General features: G+C 41.6%; 3 protein-coding genes across 7 annotated transcripts in view; 2 read left to right on the top strand and 1 right to left on the bottom strand.

Annotated features, from left to right (window-relative positions):
• Window positions 1-1,767: 1,767 nt before the first annotated feature.
• Window positions 1,768-9,571, bottom strand: chtopa (chromatin target of PRMT1a). 2 transcript variants are annotated; one of them, XM_053446140.1, is made up of 6 exons: window positions 9,288-9,571; window positions 6,807-6,896; window positions 5,592-5,742; window positions 3,093-3,267; window positions 2,839-2,988; window positions 1,768-2,710 (listed from the first exon to the last, which is right to left on the bottom strand). In XM_053446140.1, the coding sequence occupies exons 2-6, from the start codon at window positions 6,869-6,871 to the stop codon at window positions 2,508-2,510; spliced, it is 744 nt and encodes a 247-aa protein (XP_053302115.1). In that variant the 5' UTR covers window positions 6,872-6,896; window positions 9,288-9,571; the 3' UTR covers window positions 1,768-2,507. The 2 variants fall into 2 exon arrangements, with proteins under 2 accessions (XP_053302115.1, XP_053302116.1); XM_053446141.1 differs by lacking the exon at window positions 9,288-9,571 and adding an exon at window positions 8,944-9,089.
• snapin (SNAP associated protein) lies at window positions 9,570-14,071 on the top strand. Its single transcript, XM_053446142.1, has 4 exons — window positions 9,570-9,717; window positions 11,618-11,664; window positions 11,833-11,951; window positions 13,228-14,071. Exons 1-4 carry the CDS (start codon window positions 9,602-9,604, stop codon window positions 13,333-13,335), a joined length of 390 nt encoding a protein of 129 aa, XP_053302117.1. The 5' UTR covers window positions 9,570-9,601; the 3' UTR covers window positions 13,336-14,071.
• A 1,449-nt stretch (window positions 14,072-15,520) lies between these two features.
• The window catches only part of smad10a (SMAD family member 10a), a 33,519-nt gene continuing 28,990 nt past the window's right edge, over window positions 15,521-20,049 (top strand). For 2 of the 4 annotated variants that reach the window (XM_053446407.1, XM_053446409.1), the window contains exons 1-2: window positions 15,521-15,872; window positions 19,047-19,122. In XM_053446407.1, coding sequence (XP_053302382.1) covers window positions 15,869-15,872; window positions 19,047-19,122 — 80 coding nt within the window. In that variant the 5' untranslated portion in view covers window positions 15,521-15,868. The remainder of the gene's footprint in view (window positions 15,873-19,046; window positions 19,123-20,049) is intronic. The other 2 variants (XM_053446405.1, XM_053446406.1) reach the window with 2 other exon arrangements.

Raw genomic sequence — 20,049 nt, 5'->3', positions numbered from 1 at the left:
TCTCACGGAGCACCATAAAATCCATCATCAGAAAATGGAAAGAATATGGCACAACCGCAAACCTACCAAGACAAGGCCGTCCACCCAAAGTGACAAGCCAGACGAGTAGAAAATTAATCAGATGAGCAACAAAGAGGCCCATGGTAACTCTGGAGGAGCTGCAAAGATCCACAGCTGAGGTGGGAGAATCTGTCCACAGGACAACTGTTAGTCGTGTATGCCACAAATCTGGCCTTTATGGAAGAGTGGAAAGGAGGAAGCCGTTGTTGAAAGTGAACCATTAGAAATCCCATTTGGAGTTTGACACAAGCCATGTGGGAGACATAGCAAACAAGTGGAAGAAGGTGCTCTGGTCAGATGAGGCCAAAAAGTTTTTGGCCTCAATGCAAAAAGCTTTGTGTGGCGGAAACCCAACACTGCCCATCGCCCTGAGCACACCATCCCAACAGTGAAACATGGTGGTGGTAGCATCATGCTGTGGGGATGCAGAATGAGGGAATGAGGGAAAGATAGATGGAGCCAAATACAGGGCAATCCTTGAAGAAAATCTGATGCAGTCTGCAGAAGTCTTGAGACTGCGGCGGAGGTTCATCTTCCAGCAGGACAATGACCCTAAACATACAGCCAGAGCTACAATGGAATGGTTTAGAATAGATCAAAGCATGTTAATGTCTTAAAATGTCCCAGTCATAGCCCAGACCTAAATCCAAATGAGAATCTATGGCGAGATTTGAAAATTGCTGTTCACAAACAGTCTCCGTCCAATCTGACTGAGCTTCAGCTTTTTTGCCAAGAAGAATGGACAAACATTTACATCTCTAGATGTGCAAAGCTGGTAGAGACATACCCCAAAAGACTTGCAGCTGTAATTGCAGCGAAAGGGGTTCTACCAAGTTTTGACTCTGGGAAAAAATGGGAAAAAGCCTAAAGGGGGTGAATACTTATGCAACGCACTGTAGTGAGTGTGTGTCGCTGCAATGAACATGACAATGCTGGCAGGCGCACAGAGCGCACCGGAAACAACTTACAAAAAGTGAACTGTGTTCACCGACCATCTTACATTTTAAAATAATGTCCCATTGTGGAGGTTGGGCGACAGCTGATGTGTGAAGAAATCCAACACAAGAACTCCCCACTCTTGGTTCACTAGTCGAAAGACGTGTACCATTTACCGTTCTCTAATGATGTAAGTTGATGTTGTATTTGGTGACAAAACGTCACCATTAAAGAACCAGAGCCTGGACATTTGTGTGGTTTGGTGCTGCAGTCTTGTATCAGCTGTTTTCTGCTTTGATCTTCGCACATCTTTGCTGCAGAACCTATTTCAACACGTTCATGTGAAGTGTTGGCAGAAGTGAAACCGATAACTGCCTCACTACTTTACCAACTGATCATCCTACAGATGCCTATTAATGTATTAACATCTACAAGGTCTGTCCTGTTAGAAATGCAACAGGCAGCGGTTTGAACACACTTTTTAAGAACAGTAGTCATGTTATTTTTATCCAGACATGAAAGCAGACAGATAACCCTTTTGCAAACTTTGTGTATATAGTGTGTAAAGTACTGAATAATTTGACATTTTCCATCCAAGATTACTTAAATAAAACAGGAGAAAAAATATCCTCCTCACCAATGTGCCATCAGCAGACATTACTGGCTAATTAATATAACTCTGATATGAACATTCCAACTTAGTACATTTGAAATGCGGTGTGCATTTCACTCAGGTTCATTTGAAAATCTGAAGTCATAAAACAAACCAACTTTCATTAAAACATAACTTTACTTCCTTTGGGTTATGTCATACAAATGTTCTCAAGTACAAGTTCAAAATGCCAACACTCCAATGAAGAATGCAGACGAGTGGAAGATTCAGCGGAACTAAAGACGTCCAAGTACTACATCTTTCAAATACAAAACAAAGGGATACTTGGCTCAAAGACGTTTCGCTTACATTCTTTTTCAACAAATTTTGGGAAGTTTTGCATTGCAGATATCAAGATCAGCCAAAGGATGAATTCCCAAAGGTCTTAACACACAAACACTAAAATAAAATTTAAAATAAGGCTTTTTGAAAAATAAAAAATTTAATTCAAAACTGCTTTAAAAATAGAAAAGAAAAGAAGGGTTAACACATTTCTTATATCCTTGTCAAGTGCCCCCCCCCTCAAAAACAAACAAAACTGTTTCAGGACAAGTAGATTATTACAAGATCATGAAAATGTGTATAAACAGCGGGGTTTGTAATGTTTAAAAAGGTCCCTTCACACAGTTATTCCAGAATGAAATCCTCTGCAGGGAGCTGGTTGATGCAGAATTGACTGGTGGTCAATGCACTCAGATGACAACTTCGATTTCCTACTCCAAGTCCTGGACTTTCACCAATCTCATCTAAATTATGATCTTTATCATTTCTCACCACATCAACACTATACTCTATGCGAGTCCAGCTGTACAGATCTGAGGTGACTCTATATGTGCTTCAGGTTCAGAGTCCTGCATGGTCACTCCATACTGTCTGGGTCTGCCTGAGCCATGTAGGCATCCAGTTCAGCATCCAGGTGACCTTTGGTCTTTGACATGTAGGCGTCCAGCTGGTTGTCCAGTTGTTCCCTGGTCACAGCTGAATGGCCAACCCCTCGGCCCCGTCCCCTTCCGCGACCACCTCTACCAGCAAAACCACCACGTCCACGTAGTGCACCACGGCCTGTAAATACACATGCGTTTGCACAAACAGTCAGGTGACAGACTGTACTGATCAACAGTCAATATAAAAAACTACTTATTTTTGTACATTTATATATTAAATAAACTAAAACATTATTAGCCTCTGACCTTTGAGTGTTACTCCTCCTCTAGCTGCTCCTCGTGACAGGGCAACTCCTCTGCCAACAACTCCTCCGCGGTGGCGGCCTCCTCTACGCATTGCCAGACGGCCAGCAAAGCCACGGCCTCTCATGGGGACACCTGTTGACACTCTCTTTCCTGGGAAATACAAATCATAAAATCATTATTCTGGGAAAAATCTAGAGCTATGAGAATCAACAGTTTGAGTAAGAGCTTTGTTCATAGGCGAGATGGATAACAACCTCTCAGGGACAGAGCTCCTCTCATTACGCCTCCTCTCGCTCGTCCTCGGAAGTTTCCCCTGGGCATCCCTCGCAGCCCTCCTCTACCTCCAACTGCTCCTCCACGGATCAAAGCCCCGATGGGTCGGCCCAGTCTGGCCTGGATGTTGCCCTTCCCTAGGCGCTGCTTAAGGCTCTGATGCAGTTATAACAACATGCAGTCAGACAAACATTTGAGCCAAGATTGAGGAAAGGTAAAAGTCAAAGGCAGTCAGCCTAAGCCCAAATTAAGATCAACAGCGAATGGTCTGCATTTATATCTAGCACTTTTCTAATCTCGACCACTCAAAGCACGTTCAAAAATTCATCAAAAAACATGCTAGGCTGGCCAATCTAACACTACTGCCATGCCCATTCCAAACCTGGTTGTTTGGAATGGACTGCTTGCTGAGCCTGTGGTAATGTTCTGGCGTTTACTTCAAAAAAGATTCTCATGAGTCATCAGTGAAGATTTTACTGTCAATATTTTCCATAAAATGAAACTAAATCAGCTTTATTACTGTTCATGTGTGTGGCTCATACAAGCTTGAATGATTAACTTAACTGCTCAATTTTGCATGCATTGCATGTTGCCTCTTTCAGAGGTATGTTAAGCAATCAATCCCAAGTTTTCAAAATAAAAGCTTGATGTGAAGTATTGGCTTGGTTCCTCCAGGAGCACCATTTCAGGCTTGTTTGCCTCGATGAACCATTAAGATTAGGGATGCACCGATTTATCGGCCGAACATCGGTAGCGGCCGATATTCGCCTCGTTAACTGATATCGGCTCATCGGTAATAAACTTGACTTTCACCGATATCATTGGCCGATGTTCATATTTGTGGTAAAACCGCTGGGCACGTGCCGCGGCTGGGGGAGCAGTCGCTCAGTCGCCCTCCTCTCCGCGCCTCCGGAGGCTCAGTGTGTGGCACCGGGAGGTCCTAATCCGGTGGCACCTCACGGCGTCGCAGGTGCGGGGGCTTTCTTTCTCTTGGACCGCGGGGCGGTGTCCATCACCGGCACGGAAGGCGGGCCATTGGAGGGGACCGGGTATGCGGTCAGCGGCGGCCACTCTGGACGCGTGTCGGGCCCTCCTCGCGGATCACCTCAGCTACGGCGACCGCTGGGGGAACCCTCCGGCTGATGCCTAGCAGCTGACTGAGAACTGGTGCGGACCAGGGGAATCCGACTGTTTAATTAAAACAAGCATCGCGAAGGGCCACGGTGGGTGTTGACGCGATGTGATTTCTGCCCGACACTAAAAACAGGTAAAACTGAGGAGGGCTTGTTAAGTTATCTTGACTCACGCAGTGTAACTTGGCGTAAAAAGTATGAGCGTAGCGTCTGTTTAAGTACTTTATTCTCATGTGCACCGGCTCTATTCATCCGTCTCATGCACAGGTAACAAGGGAATTGACAACATACGTCATACACACAGAAGCCGTAACACATCTAATAAACGGGCAATACTGCTACCGTAAATCAATGAGAAGAGCGTTCTCTATAATGCTACTTTAACAGAGCTGTTTTAGGTGCCGTTTTAAATTATCCTTGTGGTATTTTGACCAAAATATGTTAGTCATTTCATTAAGATCCCAAGGAACCATTTCAACTTGCGGTAAAATGGGTATAATATGTCTGTTAAATAAAGTTTAGTTAAATCCAAGATTGTTTCATAAATCTGATTCAATTTGTGCTCATTAAAAGATAAGAGTGATGAAGGGCTGAACATTTTTTAAATAGTGCTTTTAAATAATGATTTAAATTATTTTTTCTGGCACAAAAGGGTGAATGAATAACAACAAAAAGAAAATAAACAAATATCGGAATCGGCTATCGGCCAGATTGTTATTTTAAATATCGGTATCGGCCAAGAATTTCCATATCGGTGCATCCCTAATTAAGATGGTTTCCTGTGGGATGACCACTAGCTTCACTGTTCACACAGGCGCCCTGGACCTTCAGACTTGAGTCTTCCTAAAGCGGTTGCAGGGTCAATTACAACCCGGCCCTTTTCTGCAAGTCCTCCCCCATTCTCGCTCCCCATTTACACTTGCCATCTTGTCAAGAAAGGTGAAATGACACCCAAAAATATTTATATATATTGTTTTAAGTTGGGAGGACCAGCCACTGGGGTGCTTTGCCCCAGCGAAAATGATAATAATGATGCACACTACTGCATGCAATCACTGCATGATTAGTCCCTTTAACAATATTATACAGTACACCATTATTTCCACATATTGCCAGTTATCTACACAAAAAAACCCCACTAATCATAAGACAATGAAGACTAATTATATGGACTCAAATAACTTGCCCCTGTCTTAGCACGGAGAAGCGTCTTCTAGGACAAACAAGCGGAAGGTCCATGGTACAGACATCTTTCTGCCTGGCTACACAGCATTGTGTAGGTCAGAATACACTAAACAACACAGTTAAAAGATCCTCCAACTCAGCTCGTCTCATTTTCGACCTCACCTGCTTGTGATTCAGAGCAGCTTGAACAGAGGGCCGGTTCTCCATCTGCTGGGCCAGCCGGCGATTGCGGGCACTGGCCAAATGCTGTTGTTGCATGGTGGCTCGAATGCTTACCGCAGCGGGCTGCTTGTTCTTCAGCATGTTAGTGAAGCTTCAGAGGTGGGAGGGAAAAAGAGGGAGGACGTAAAAGAAGGGGACAAGGGATATAGAGGAGGAGGAAGCAGGGTTCCATATCAAGTAATTTCTCATATTACGGATGGAGCCACACAGACTGGTGGCTCTTTTGTCATGCAAGACTCTTGTTCCACTTCTTGGCACTCTCTCTCTCCCTCTCTCAATGAAATGACAATCGAGAATTCTTTATACTCGAATTTAGCATCTGTTTTCAAATAAGCACAAGCAGACGGGGAATAGAATTTCCAGAGTTGAAGGACAGAAGCAAGAGAAGGTGCCAGAAGAGGTGCACAATTTGTCACTTACAGGCCTCCAGCGGACTGGCTGGGATGTCATCATGCTGCAGCAGCAGAGGCCCTGGACGTGAGGAGTGCTTGGTCACCCAGCCACTTACAGCATGGACCGTGACTTATGGTTAAACCACTGAGAGACTCAGAGCAGGGACAGAGAGGTATGGGAAGCGCTTTGTCACGTCCAAGCTAGGACTGAGTAACCAGTGTCTTATAGACTTAGAGCAGAGAGGAGAAAGACGATGAAAGAACAGGATAAAGGTTCGAGTGCTGTACTTGCAATGGTTTGAGAGAAAAGAGAGAGGCAGAAAAGTAAGGGGTGTCCCAGCTCCCTGGTGTAGCTGAAGCCTTCCTCTCCACTCTGAATGAGTATACTTGATGTATACTGTAGTGTAACATTAACAGGGAGCAGTAGTGCCAAGGCATTTGCAGGACAGTGGTCCGGTCTAGCACAGGCTTACCAAGTATGACCACTAACCTCTCCCCTTATATATGTGTGCACTGCTCACACAAGATGGTTGACCGAGGTGAGGCTCTTTTGATCCAATCATATTTAACTCTGCGGGTAGCTCAACAAGTGTTGGCAATAAAGTTGAGCAGGCAGTGCACACATTGAGGACAGTCAGAATAGCATCCATGTCAGGTCCGGTCCCCAACAGAAGCCTTCCGAAGAGAGCCCTAGAACCTTCGCAAGCCAAGGCTGGCCCTTGCATCTGGTGTTTAAATGCTGACGTGGTGCGTGGCGTCTCACCGCTCATTTAGGGACACTTTGGTGGTGCTTTTCAGGACAACTTTTTGAGAGGAGGGTGCACTCATTTTGGTAGACTCCGCTTTCAGGCTCCTGGGAAAAGACAGTACAGAAAATAAAACAGTGTCAACTCGTAGGTCAGAAAAGAGTGGACAACAATACATTAAAGCAGTTTCAGACAAACTCAGGAAGATGTCTGCAGAATTGGAACCAGACTTTCTCAGACCGTTGACTTTCACACATTTCAGTGAGAGATTCTGTGCTCAGAATCGTTAGCGAGTTATCACTCACTAGTGTTTCCAGGCGTTCCGCTTACGTACATTTTGCAGAAACAGCCCACACAAGTTTAATGGGCTCCCAGGCCACTACACACAGTATGCTTAAAGAAACATTTTGTATTCCTAATTTCCAAGCGAAATGTTAAATTCATTGCAAACCTACATTTGAATGTTGAGGTGGTAATAAACCTCTAAGAAGCAGTGGGTAATCTGCATTGCTGCTCCCGGTCTCTGATGCAGCAATTGTATCTTTGCTATAACCTCTTCAACTCCCCAAGGACGCCGACGTCCTCACACCAGTCTTCTTTTGGTTGTCCCCGCCTCACTACGTAACCAGATTCAGGAGATTTTCTTCTTCTTTTATTTCTTATATATTTTAAAGAGCAGCCTACAAACACACTGAACAAATTCGTTGATACAGCCGAGATGTCGGATTTGGCTGTATTTCGATGGCAAAAGTTACAGGATTATACCAGATCTTATAAGTGGATTTTAAAGCATGGATCTATCATTACAGAAAAGGTAAGCAATAAATTATAAACCCAGTTTTCCCTGACAAACAGTCTTGAAACTGAGGAAATAATGTTGCTTTTAATGTTTGCTGTATTCTGGGCGTGACAATGACTTTGGCTATCACAATCACACTTGTTTCCAATGCGGTCTTTGCCTAACAGACTCGCAACGCACCCTCCCCTATGTGCAATTACACACAACTCACCATGACTGAGAAGTACATTAGTCTTTAGAAATACTGTAATGCCTAAAAATACATGATATTTCGATAGTTATGAGACCTTTTGGCACCATTAACAATAGGCAATTATCTAAATACAAGTGTCTATTACAGCCTATGATTATGTTTACAACTGCTTTCCTTTTTTGTCTCGATGACTGGCAGCTACCACAGTCCTGTAAGAAAAGGAAGTCATGTTTACACTAATTCAGATTTTTTATGCCAGTGTTCTAGGGTGAGAAATGGTTATTGTGCTCATACTTTCTGATTTCTACTTTTAGCAATACAGCTGCTCAACCTGGAGTCCTATCTATATCTATATATATATATATATATTTTGATGGTGCTTTTTACACAGTTATGCATAATAGTATACGTTTGTGTAATATCAAACTAGTTAGAAAGTCCAATATTGCAAATAAACAAGCATTTTCCCTCCAACTGATCAAATTAATAAATTGCAAATTTCTTTAGTGTCCATTTAGAGCTCTGCATAGATATTGTAATGGGGGGGGGGGGGGGGGGGGGGGGGGGGATGTAGACTATTTAGACTTCATGCCATCTTCTTTGAGACAGGTGTTCAGTGTGGAAACGCACACTTACTGTTAATCCTCTCCATCCCGGTTAAGATATTCATATATGATAAATAAATCTAATTAGATTCAATAAGGAATGTTACGGGATTTAGATTAAAATACTATCAAACCCTGACCCTAAGCTGTAAGCACTACTGATGATTATTATGATTAATGGACCATAAATAACCCCAAAAATCCCATGATATTGTTTATGGTTATTTCTCTGAGTGATTTCATTGCCCTCAGTTTGGATACATTTCCAAACTCCTCATACATTTAGTATGTTATCTTGAAAGATTTTACTAAGAAATGACATTAAGCTGTTCCTACAGACAAGCAGATGGATCACCAAGCAAGTAGCACGGTGCTAATCTTAGCATGGTGGCGTATGTACAGTGATTATCACTGAGGCCAGGGGTCGGTACGGATAGGCTGCTGGTCACATAGCACACAGACGTACACGTGCAGCAGAGCCTGGACAGACAGCACAGGTGGTTACTACTCATGTGCAATCACATTGCAGATCATTGGTAGGTTTCATTCAAACCCACCGTCTGGTTCAGGCTCTGCTGAAGAAGAGGCCATGTTAGATACGGCTAACAGTATATCACACAGACGGACGACTCAGTCAGTCTGTCAGGATGACGGTTATCGGGAGCTTTAGGATCCCAAGCAGAGATGATGATGATCCCAACACACCGGCTAAACAGAAATGTGAGCTGGTCAGAGGGGCCGCACTAAGCTCCACAAGCCAAACGCTCTGCATTTATACAGCACTTTTCTGGTATTGATGGTCAAACAAAGCGAAGGCCCACATCACTGGTACATATCAATGGAACTTCTAAATGTACGCGTTACACAAGAACAGAATAAAATTGAAGTATGTTTTACTTACAGTGAATGTTGCGTCGGTCGAAAGAAAAGCCTTTCAGCTCTTGTTAGCTTTAGCAGCTGTACAAGCAGCACGGGGGGCCGTGTGGCTTGTCTTGTCTTTTTCTGTTTGAACACACTGCGTTGTGTTACCTTCCTAACTGAGCAGACTTAAGCGAAATAACTCTAAATAACTAGAGACAGACTTCACCGACGAATGCCCCTAAAATGGTGCCGACCGTCTGCCCTGGAGATCCTGGGGAAGAAAATGGAGAGGCTTTTATCGCTCCAGCGTCCGTGACGTAGCTTCCGGGCTGGCTGCTTGTAATGCTTTAGAAAATGGCTGCTGCGGCTGTTGTGGACGCTTCCCCTGGTAAAGATGTGGTCGCTGAGGGGCTGCTCGACCTCCTTAAGCCCGCTATTCAGCAGCTCGACCTTCATGTTCACTCAGTCAGGTAAATACTCAATTGATGATATTGTTTTTCCTGCACAAGTCTTCCCCTCCGAGCTAGCTTATTGCCTTGTGTGACTGTCTCGTGACTGGTGCTAGTTCTGTTCTACAGTTAACATGGAGCTGATGTTGAGCTGATTACTGTTAAGACAGAATGTCTTATATGTTACATATATTGTTTATGTTTATGTTACTGATGCAACCAGATATTTTGAATAACACACACACAATAACTGGTGAAAAAGACTTAATTTCAGTGTACCTACAATTCCCTCCTTTCATTTGAGGGAGGGCTGTTTGTTTCATGTATTGATAAAGATCTGTCAGCATTCAACAAGAAAAGTAGAATGAATCCTTTTTAGATGAGGAGCCTTGAATCAAAATTATGCAGTTACTGTTTAAGGACACTAGAGGCAAGAAGATTTTTCTGGTACTGGTCAGTTTGAAGATTTTGGTCTATTTAGCTTCCATCATGCCTTTTTTCACTTTAATGGAAAGAAAACTTTCAAAAGTACTGATGATTCGGCTTATTGAAGTGCTGTCCAAATTCAAAAGGGAGATTCCAACTGTAGAAAACTAGGGGTAGGGAGAACGGGTGAAATGAGATTACACGTCCTCTTCGCGATGCATCTAAGAATGGAGAAATGTCCACAGCTCTAGTGCTCACCACTGTGCTGGGAGGGAGCGTAGAGAACAAAATAATCTCGGAGTCTGGTTTGACGAAAAGTAGGTTTTGAGCAGCACAACACCAAGCTTGAGCAATCCTGTTTTTATCACCTAAAAATATTTCTAAAATACAATCCATGCTAACTTTTAAAAACACAGAGACCATTTAACATGCTTTTGTCTCATCACATTTGAATTATTGTAACAGCCGTTTTACCTGTCTGAGCCACAAACTCGATTGACCTACTCCAGATTGTACAGAACTCAGCTGCCGGGCTTTCAACCAGAACTAAGAAAACATTATCACACCAGTCTGGTTTTAGCGTCTTTACAATAGCTCCCTGTATGTTTTAGAATAGATTTTACTGATCACCTTTAAGGCCCTTCATTGCCTCGCTCCCTGCTACATTGCTGACATTTAAGAATCATAAACACCAGTGCACGCGTGAGATCCTCGGCTGGAGGTCTCTTGTCGGTTCCAGCGGCCTGGCAAAAAACTAAGGTGGACACAGCATTTGCAGTCTGGGCCCAGAGGCTCTGGAACAACCTGCCTGAGTAGATCAGGTCAGCTGACTCCGTAAACTCTTTTTTGAGTCTCTTCTTAAAACATACTTTTATCAGAGAGCGTTTCCCTGATTTTACCTGAGTCTTGACTTTCTTTATATGGTTATGGTTTTGTATTTATATAGCGCTTTTCTAGTCTTGATGACCACTCAAAGTGCTTTACAGTACAGTTTTACATTCACCCATTCACACACACATTCATACAGTGCATCTATTTGCAGCACTTTGTTATGCTATGGGGGGCCATTCAGGGTTCAGCATCTTGCCCAAGGACAATTCGGCATGCAGATGGGTCAGACTGGGGATAGAACTGCCGACCTTCAGGTTGGAGGACGACCACTCTACCCGTCAGCCACAGCCACATATCTGTCTTCTTATTTATTTTATTGAGCATTTCACCCGGCAGTGTTATTTTTACACTAATTTATTTTACCTGCTTTCTTCTAAACTTGCTGCCTTTGTAAAGCTCTCTTTGTGACATATGTTTTGAAAAGTGCTCTATAAATGAAAGATTATTATAATTATACTGATGCTGTTGATGTTGCACTGCTGTAACATGTACAACAGTGTTGTTAATGATTTTATGGATATTGCCTGTTTTTAAATGAACCAGCACTGTTGTATCATCTGTTTCCTCTTAGACTAATTACATTTTTTTTTTTTATCCTTTTCAGAGAAAGCCAAGTAGAATTAAGAGAACATATAGACAACCTGGCCACAGGTAATTAACTGTAAAATGTAAAATCATTTTTTCTCATTTGTCTATGTTTTAAGCATAACATGAACCTTTTAAAATATATATTTATTAAGAATATTCAATCATATGCCAACGTATATTACAACGTTTGCTTTGCTAATGGATTGGTTTTGTAATCTACATTCTTTTCAGAGTTATGCAGGATAAATGAACATCAGAAGGTTGCACTTGACCTGGATCCTTATGTCAAAAAGCTGCTGAATGCAAGACGTAGAGTAGTACTAGTAAACAACATACTACAGAATGCTCAGGTCAGTGTGGGGTTTCTTTTCTTTGCACTATCAGTATTTTAACAATGGATATGTTTAATACCCACAAATAACTCTCCAGTTCCTCTAGTTATATAGTACAGACAGATGCAGTTTAAGACCAGCTGGTGAACATGGAGGAAAATGCCGCAGCAGCTAAAGAGCCAGACATTTATTGAGAATTCGAACCGTTCTTAATATCACTGTTAGGAACCAAAGTAATGCACTTAAACCCCCCCAGGCCACACTGAAAGTCACAGTCTGAAGCCCATAGCTCTACACCAGGGGTGCCCTACACTTTATAGGTTTGTGAGCTACTCTTGAAATGACCAGCTCAATAAGATCTACCGACCAAATAATGTTGGTAACCGCCACCGCCGGCGCCGCCATTGGGAACTTCCTTCCGAGAATACAAATATAACTCTCACTTTTATTGCACGTGGACTGTATGGCTGGTAACTATGGCTGCGGGACCCCATATTCTTACAAGATCCCCCAATGGATTCAGTCATAGGTCTTCTCCAAGTTCAAAAAATACATGTAAACTGGTAAAATCTGGAGAACTGGTTATTTTTGTTTATCCAGAGCCTGTCTTTCCCACATGCACAATGCAGCGAAAATTCGCTTTCAGTACAGCAACAAATCCTTAGCACTATCCAGGTAAGAGATGGAGCAGCAGGCAGAGGCAGGAAGTGACCCATTAAGTCTGCTGCGTAGATCACATGATTTTGTGTACAGTACCCTGACATCGTCATCAGCTCCTATCACCACAAACTCTCTTGACATCTTCATTGATGTCTTCTACCTGTGTGACACCACTTTTCACCGGGAGATATTAGTTATTTAAATTTTTGCATCTGTTGTGTGTTAAAAACGGCATCAACTCCCCCACACACTCGCTCGTGGTTAATCCAACGGGGGACCTCTTGCTGTGTTCTCACATGGACTTTTGCTGTATTTCTACGAACTTTATATAACGAGGCCAGGTGGATAAAGTCTGTAGAAACTGCGGACCGTCTCAGTCGGACATTTGCGTTCAAACATGCACCTCCTCTGGAGAAAATATGGAGGAACTGTGGAGTTCAGTGCATGTCTGAAATTAGCTTTAATATCACCTAACTTTATCACCCCTAATACCATTATACTGCTACAGTTACGGCGAGAACTGCTATTATCACCAGCACAATTACCATCCAGACAAGTTTAAAACATGTGACAGAAAGGAAACAGGAAAACAAAATATATAAATAGCAACATTACCTATATATTCTGTCCCCAGGAACGACTGAGGCGCCTCAACCACAATGTGGCCAAAGAGACAGCCCGAAGAAAGACCATGCTGGAGGCTTCAGGAGTTTTCACGTCCCGCTCCCCTAGTAAACCCTGACTCTTCTCCTGCCTTTCACAGGAATACTGTGTCTTGAACAGGAGGGACATGTCAGTACGGGAAACTGTAACATGAAGAGGACAAGTCTTACTTTGATATTTATTTAGCTGTTTTTCTAATCACATGCTGATGTTCTGCATTGGTTTGTCTGATGTCATCAGTATAAATCCAGGCTACTATCTTCTTTATATTAGGTCAATGGATTATTGTCTAATTCTCTGACAAAATGCCTGCTTTAACAGTATCACAAATTCATACAATTTTTATTGCAAACATGTTGCCATTAAAAAGACGTGGCCATCCACATTTATTTGAGTTTCTGTCTTGATAAAGTGTACGGGTATCACTGAACTCTCCCTCTTTGTGTTCCAAATTGTGTTTATAGGTGACTCTGGGTTCTCTATGAAGCTCTGCTGACATAAATGTGTTGTAGCAAATCACACAACCTAAAGCATAATGTTATGAAATAGTTTTTATAGTAGATGAAGAAAATGAAACTTTCTTTGTAGGCTGTCTCCATGATTATGCAATATAGTACATGTGACCATTGTTTTATATGCATTGTGTCATTAAGTATACAATTATGTCACATGTCCATTTCATGTTAATCAACTGCTTTAGAAAGTGCAAATTTGTTAAAATGCCAATCAAAAATAAAGCAAAGATTTAAATGTGTATTGCAACCCACATAATAAAGGTCAGAAGGACAAAATGTTGATCTTTGATGAGACATTTATCCTGGTTTTGGTGCTTTATTATCAACAGAGTGAGGACAGCCTACATAGTCCTTTTACCTGCTGCAGTTTTTCATAATGGACTACGTTTTTACACACATTGATTTGATGTATTTTTGGCCACTGCTACATAATACAAAATATAGATTTTCATCTCCACTAAGGACATTATGTTTTTTTATCAGCGTTTCTGTGTTTGCTTGTTTCTTGTCAGGATTATGCTAAAACTATTTGACGGATTACCATGAAAATTGCCGGAAGGATTTTGTTTTAGGTTAGGAAAGAACATTTAAATTTTTGTGGAAAAAAAGGAGCACATCCAGGAATTATCGTCAACATGGTGACTTAAGTGTTTTACAATATTTTCTTTGATGCCAAGAGTTTAATTCATGGATATTGATGAAAAAAGTAAATCAAGCATGATTAAGGGGCTTAAGAGTATCTGAGTTTGTTGATGTACTGACTTATTCTATCAGTGCAGCTCAAAACAGCATTTGGAGAAATATAAACAACCATTTATCCATTATACTAAGATGAGGATATTTTACTTGGCTGTTGTATGGGGCTCTTTTTGTGTAAATATTAGATTTTTTAGGGTTTTCTCTTTTTAGGGGTAAATTTCTGATAGACTCAAATTGCAAAAGTTAGAGTGCTTTGTAATTTTTTTGTAATTTTTCTTTTAATGTTCTTTGTGCCAACAAAGGGGACAGGTCTGGGACAGGTCACGTTGTTATCTGGGACACTTGTATTAGGCTTTGCAGTTAAGTTGGATACAGGACCAGAGTCTAAATTCGTCATCCATGTTAACATATAAAAGTCATCTTTTATCAATAAAGAACCCCAGCCTAATTAAATAAACTTGATTTTAAAACCTGTTAAATGTGTGTCTTTTTTTTTAAAAGACACCAATTGTAATTAAATCAACAGCAATCAAAAATAACTTGAGTGTGTTAATGTCTTTATTTGTATTTTAACTGACAGAGTGAGGTCTGATCACATGTGATCACTGGAGACCCTTTTGGAGACAACTTTTAATGCCAGGTGTGAACTGATGGATGTATATTGGGTTCACCAGAGATGTTAATACCGGGTTTGAGCAGAGATGGACTAACAACTGACTCTGAGTCAGTCATCTCCCTCTGTCTGGAATAAAAAAAAACTGAGTTTCCCCTCAACTCATTTTCAACAAACTCGAAATTTGCTTTCTTTAACTTGTCCCCAAGAGAGTGTTGCTTATATTATTGAAGTGCAAGCGCGAATGTGTGTGTGTGTGTGTGTGTGTTTTTTGGGGTGGTTGGGGGGATGCTAATCTCAGCGGCGCCACCTTAAAGAAACAGTCTCGCGGGCCTGTCAATCTAGCCGAACCAGACAGACCCTGGTTCGTCGTCCTGCTGTGAGAGTCGCTTCATGATTGGCCGGCAGCGGGAGCTCCTGTGAAACCTGACTATCTATTGGTTGCAGCATGTCGAGACTCTGGCGAGCACGACGTCTCTCCTCTATTGTTATTGTGGCGTGCGCGTGAGGAACAGGCAGGATGCGCGAGGAGACAGCGGGGCCGTTATGATAAAACAGAAGCGAACACCGAGCTCGCGAAGTACAAACATATGAGAAATATACAGTAGCCGGTTATATCCAAGGATATCTGAGAGCCATCTGCCGTGTGAACACTGAGCCCCACACAGGGCTCATACAAAGGAGTGTAAACACACACGGCAGCTGCGGTCAGCCCAGACAGTACGGAGGGAGCTGTCGGAGACTCCGAGGTCTGACTGTTTTACTTCTCCTCCCCTCTCCGGCTCATGTGTAAGTACAAGCTATTTATCTCCGTCCCGTCGTTCTCCCGCTCTCACCACTATCACGACGAGACCAAACAACCGAGACACCGAGACTCCGGGGGGAAGTCAGACCCAATAGCTTTGCTAAATTGTTGCTTGTATCCGCAACAAATGCTCTCGGCTGTCTCACTCTCTCATTGTCACGGTCCGTATGTAGTTCTCACTTCCTGGCGTTTTTTCGACTGGGAAGAGTCAGATGAATGAGTCGTGGAGATGTGTAAATGTATTTCATGAGCTGGTACTTGCTCAGACAGCGAACTGCGTGACGCATATTCCCCGATGTAGGATGTCAGGGAGGTGGGTGTATCGGCCTGGACACCGCTCAGGTTGTGTCAGACAGACATGTTACAGACAGCGTGCCACCGTTTTCCTGTCTCATCGCACTGATGGAAGTTTTAGAAGTGTGAGAGGTCTGGATCTGTTTGATGAACACTGGGTTAAATAGGAGACGTGGGTAGGAAGAGTGGGATTTGTGGGAAGCAAGCGAACATGCTTGGAGATATGATTCTAAAATGAAAAGCTTCTTACTGGTGGTAACTGCATGATGCAGAATGACCATTCTCTCTCTCTCTCTCTCTCTCTCTCTCTCTCTCTCTCTCTCTCTCTCTCTCTCTCTTAAAGTTGTCTGAATAAAGCAGACTTATGCATGAATCATTTCCAATGAAAATCCAAAGTACACACACCACGGAGAGAGTCACTGCATATAGATCTACATGACAAGATGAAATCGACAGGGATTTCCATTCAAATGTTGTTTGCATTTAAGATATAATAACAATATCCCATCACTGTAATACATATGATAAGGTAAAAGAGACCAGCCATTCAGTATAACAAAAACTCTACTACTGTTCATGCCTTTAGTAGATTTGTTGTGATAATGCTAAAACACATAATAAAGTCATAAAATCTGGATTATATCTTTAGAGTTGGATGTTGAGCCTAAAAGCCACTTATTTATTTCAGAATGCCTAAAGATTAAAGCTTTTGTTTTCAGGCCCAGACCTACAAAATAACGGTGCCAGAGACTTTGCAGCCCCCACTATCCTCAGAAGCATACGGTGGTTAAGGATTTGAGCTTTATCCTGAAAAGAATATCCTATGTGTTCATGTCATATTTGTAGACTTTATATAACGTTGCACGACACATCTCCAATTCCTTTCCCTATCCAGAAACGAAGCCAAAATGTCCAGGGTACAACCATTTCCATCTTGCGCATGTGAAGTACCGAGGTAGCGAATTGTGTTTGACCAATCAAGCTGTCAGTCTCAGCTATGACATCAAATAACTAATTTCAACCAAACTTATCAGAAACATGAACAATTGAGCATACATCAGTGTTGTAAGAAATCACAAAAATGACAGACACCATCTTTCAGAAAATTGTATATTGACTTTTTATTTTGGTCCATGTCCCTTCCACTAGGGATATGAAGGAGTCAGGATTTATGACCTATACTGCAGCCAGCCACCAGGTGGTGACCAAGGCTGAGGCTCAAGAGTAGAGCAGGTTTTCCACTAACTAGAGCAGGGGTTTTCAACAGCTTTTGTCCCAGGGACCACCATTCTGACTAGAAAGTAATCCGCGGCCCACTGCTGTGCCTACGTGCCTACGTGTGTGTCTCTGTGTGTGTGTGCGTGCGTGCGTGCGTGCAAGGGGATAGAAGGAAGTTTTAACATTTTGGTTTTATTTAAAAACTTCAAAAAAATCTAGAAAAATTTGTAAAATACAAAAAAACGGTTGCTTTTTGGTGCTTAAGAATTGAAAAAAAAATGTAAATGCAGTTTGTAGTTGTGCATCTCAGAACCATATGTACGTCAATATATAACGTTCATGACTTAAATGTACAGACATGTAGCTGACATGTTGAGAGAACGTTAAAGTAATGGTGATCAATAACAATCAACATAGACTGGGGCTACAACTGAATAGGAAAATGACAAAGTAATGCAGAATATGTCACAAATGATAATCATGCAATATCACACAAACAATTGAGGGCTACTTAAATTTAACCTCATGATCACCAGCAGCAAATCCCACCTACTGCGTAAGTAGTACTTCTGTGTCTGTGTGTCTGGAGCTCTCCTAAGAAATTGTTTCTCAACCAGCGAACGTGGTAAAGTTGACTGTTATTGCAATTAATTGTTTTGGCTATTATGCCAATTTATTTTTCTTATTACAAAGTATTTGTTTTTCGCTCTTTTGTTTTATTTAATATTTTCATTATTAATTCTGCCCTTTTGGGCCTTCTTTTTGGGAAAATAAAAATTTCCATCATACAAACTACATCTCCAAGACCTCCTGACAGTTTTTCTACCTAGCTCAACCGCTCTTCTACATCTACCTTTAACACACATGCACAGGAGAAAAGTATTGGCAGTTTCTAGCCCTAAGCCGGTTTCAAGGTTCCCCTCATCACCTTTATATTATTTTAGACATATTTTTCTTATTTTAAATATTTTTCATGATATTCAAGAGTAATCTGGAAATGTGTTGAAATATCAAAGCAAATTTCGCGGACCCCCTGCAATGCCGTCGCGGACCACCAGGGGGCCGCGGGACCCCTGGTTGAAAACCCCTGAACTAGAGGGTGGGCAGCTCGATCCCAGCCTCCCCCATTCTGCGTGCCAAAGTGTCCTTGGGCAAGCTACTGAGCTCCTGACAGCTGTGCTTGCATGATGAGTGATGAATGATAGAGGAAGCGCTGCACATAGACGAATTGTATGAACGTGTGAGAATGGGTGAATGGTAACTGACCAGTAAAGCACTTAAGAGTGGCTATCAATACTAGAAAAGGGCAATATAAATACAGACCATTTACTTTGGTTTTCATGTTGTCCAACTTTATATACAGTCTATGGTCGTAATGTGGTGTTGTGCTGGCAGAAGGCAGAATGCTTATGGCATTTGTTTTTGCATGGTTGTATCAACATTTTTATTTAAGGTAACTGTTTGTTGGATTTAGACTATGTTGTTTTGAATCTGTCTGTCACAGCTGTATTACTCAATTACTGGAGTAAAGATTTTGAATAGTGGTAATAAAGGATCTAAACACTTGTACTACCCCCACTGCTTAGATTTGTGCAGAACACCTAACTAGCATCCACTAGTTTCTAATCTACCTGCTCTACCGACAGGGACTGATTCAGAGCTGGGCCATCACGATGCCAATGAAGTTTCTGGTCACTCATTGGCTGACCAACTTAATACCAGGTAAGCAAGACAGTATTTTTACTCCCAATACTCCTACTAAAATACAGCAATATCAGTCTTCAAAAACAGGAGGAGAGTCTCCTGTTGATGTTTGTCTTCGATTACTACTGTTAGTCTTTTTCTGTTATATTTTCATTGGTACATGATATTTCTGGACTTCAAAGTTAAAGATTGAATTTTGAAAGGAAGGTTTTGAAAGTAAATAGTAAACCGGCATAGTATATATTTAACATAATTTTTTTTAATTAAATGATAGGAAACACAAATGAAAAAGATCATATGCAGATGGTTGGATTGAACCTTCACATGACCAAGACTGTAAGCAAGATGGCTAATGTGCCAATATTAGAATGACAGTTACAAGAACAGGGATTGGGCCTGAATTGATGATGGTTTGGTAGCTGTCTATGCAACCAATCAGGTTTAAACTTTATGTTGATTCGATTTGGCTTGCAGTTGTGAACATGCTTCTTTAGTAACTATATTATAACAAGAGAATAAAATGGTAGGCTTGTCTCGATAGCAATTTTTGTTGGATGATATATTGTCATAACTCTCAAACCATTTAAAAACACTGATATAATTATATTATAACATAATCATGCTTAACTTTTCAAAGAGCAATGAACTTAACTTATTTGTAAAGAACAGTCAATCTGACATTTGACATGTGTCAGTCAAACTGATATGCATAAGTTATATTATGTTGCCGCATAGATACAGGGTTTTATGGACATGCTGTGAATGGCGCTGGATCAGGACTTATCTTTAATCTTCTAGCATTATAGATTATACATTATAGCTCATGTGAGTTTTCATTTTTATCTTGGGATAGGCACAGAGTGTGCAATTGAATGGGTCTGGGGTAAGGTTGTCACAATTCCAACATGTTAGACCTCAATATCATACTAGTTTTAAAAAATGATA

Source organism: Pleuronectes platessa, chromosome 18 (genome assembly GCF_947347685.1).
Source record: "Pleuronectes platessa chromosome 18, fPlePla1.1, whole genome shotgun sequence".
In the NCBI taxonomy this organism is placed as follows: Eukaryota; Metazoa; Chordata; class Actinopteri; order Pleuronectiformes; family Pleuronectidae; genus Pleuronectes; species Pleuronectes platessa.
Note: the sequence above shows the minus strand (reverse complement) of the source record. Positions and strands in the feature narration are given on the sequence as shown.

What these genes read in the sequence shown, in the direction of transcription:
- chtopa (XM_053446140.1), bottom strand. Translation starts at nt 6,871, where the DNA reads ATGAGTGCACCCTCCTCTCAAAAAGTTGTCCTGAAAAGCACCACCAAA. An exon ending in CTGCTCTGAATCACAAGCAG is followed by an intron (nt 3,268 to 5,591) that starts GTGAGGTCGAAA and finishes TAACTGCATCAG; the next exon opens with AGCCTTAAGCAGCGCCTAGG. An exon ending in AGGAGCTCTGTCCCTGAGAG is followed by an intron (nt 2,989 to 3,092) that starts GTTGTTATCCAT and finishes TGTATTTCCCAG; the next exon opens with GAAAGAGAGTGTCAACAGGT.
- snapin (XM_053446142.1), top strand. Translation starts at nt 9,602, where the DNA reads ATGGCTGCTGCGGCTGTTGTGGACGCTTCCCCTGGTAAAGATGTGGTC. An exon ending in CTTCATGTTCACTCAGTCAG is followed by an intron (nt 9,718 to 11,617) that starts GTAAATACTCAA and finishes TATCCTTTTCAG; the next exon opens with AGAAAGCCAAGTAGAATTAA. An exon ending in ACATACTACAGAATGCTCAG is followed by an intron (nt 11,952 to 13,227) that starts GTCAGTGTGGGG and finishes TTCTGTCCCCAG; the next exon opens with GAACGACTGAGGCGCCTCAA.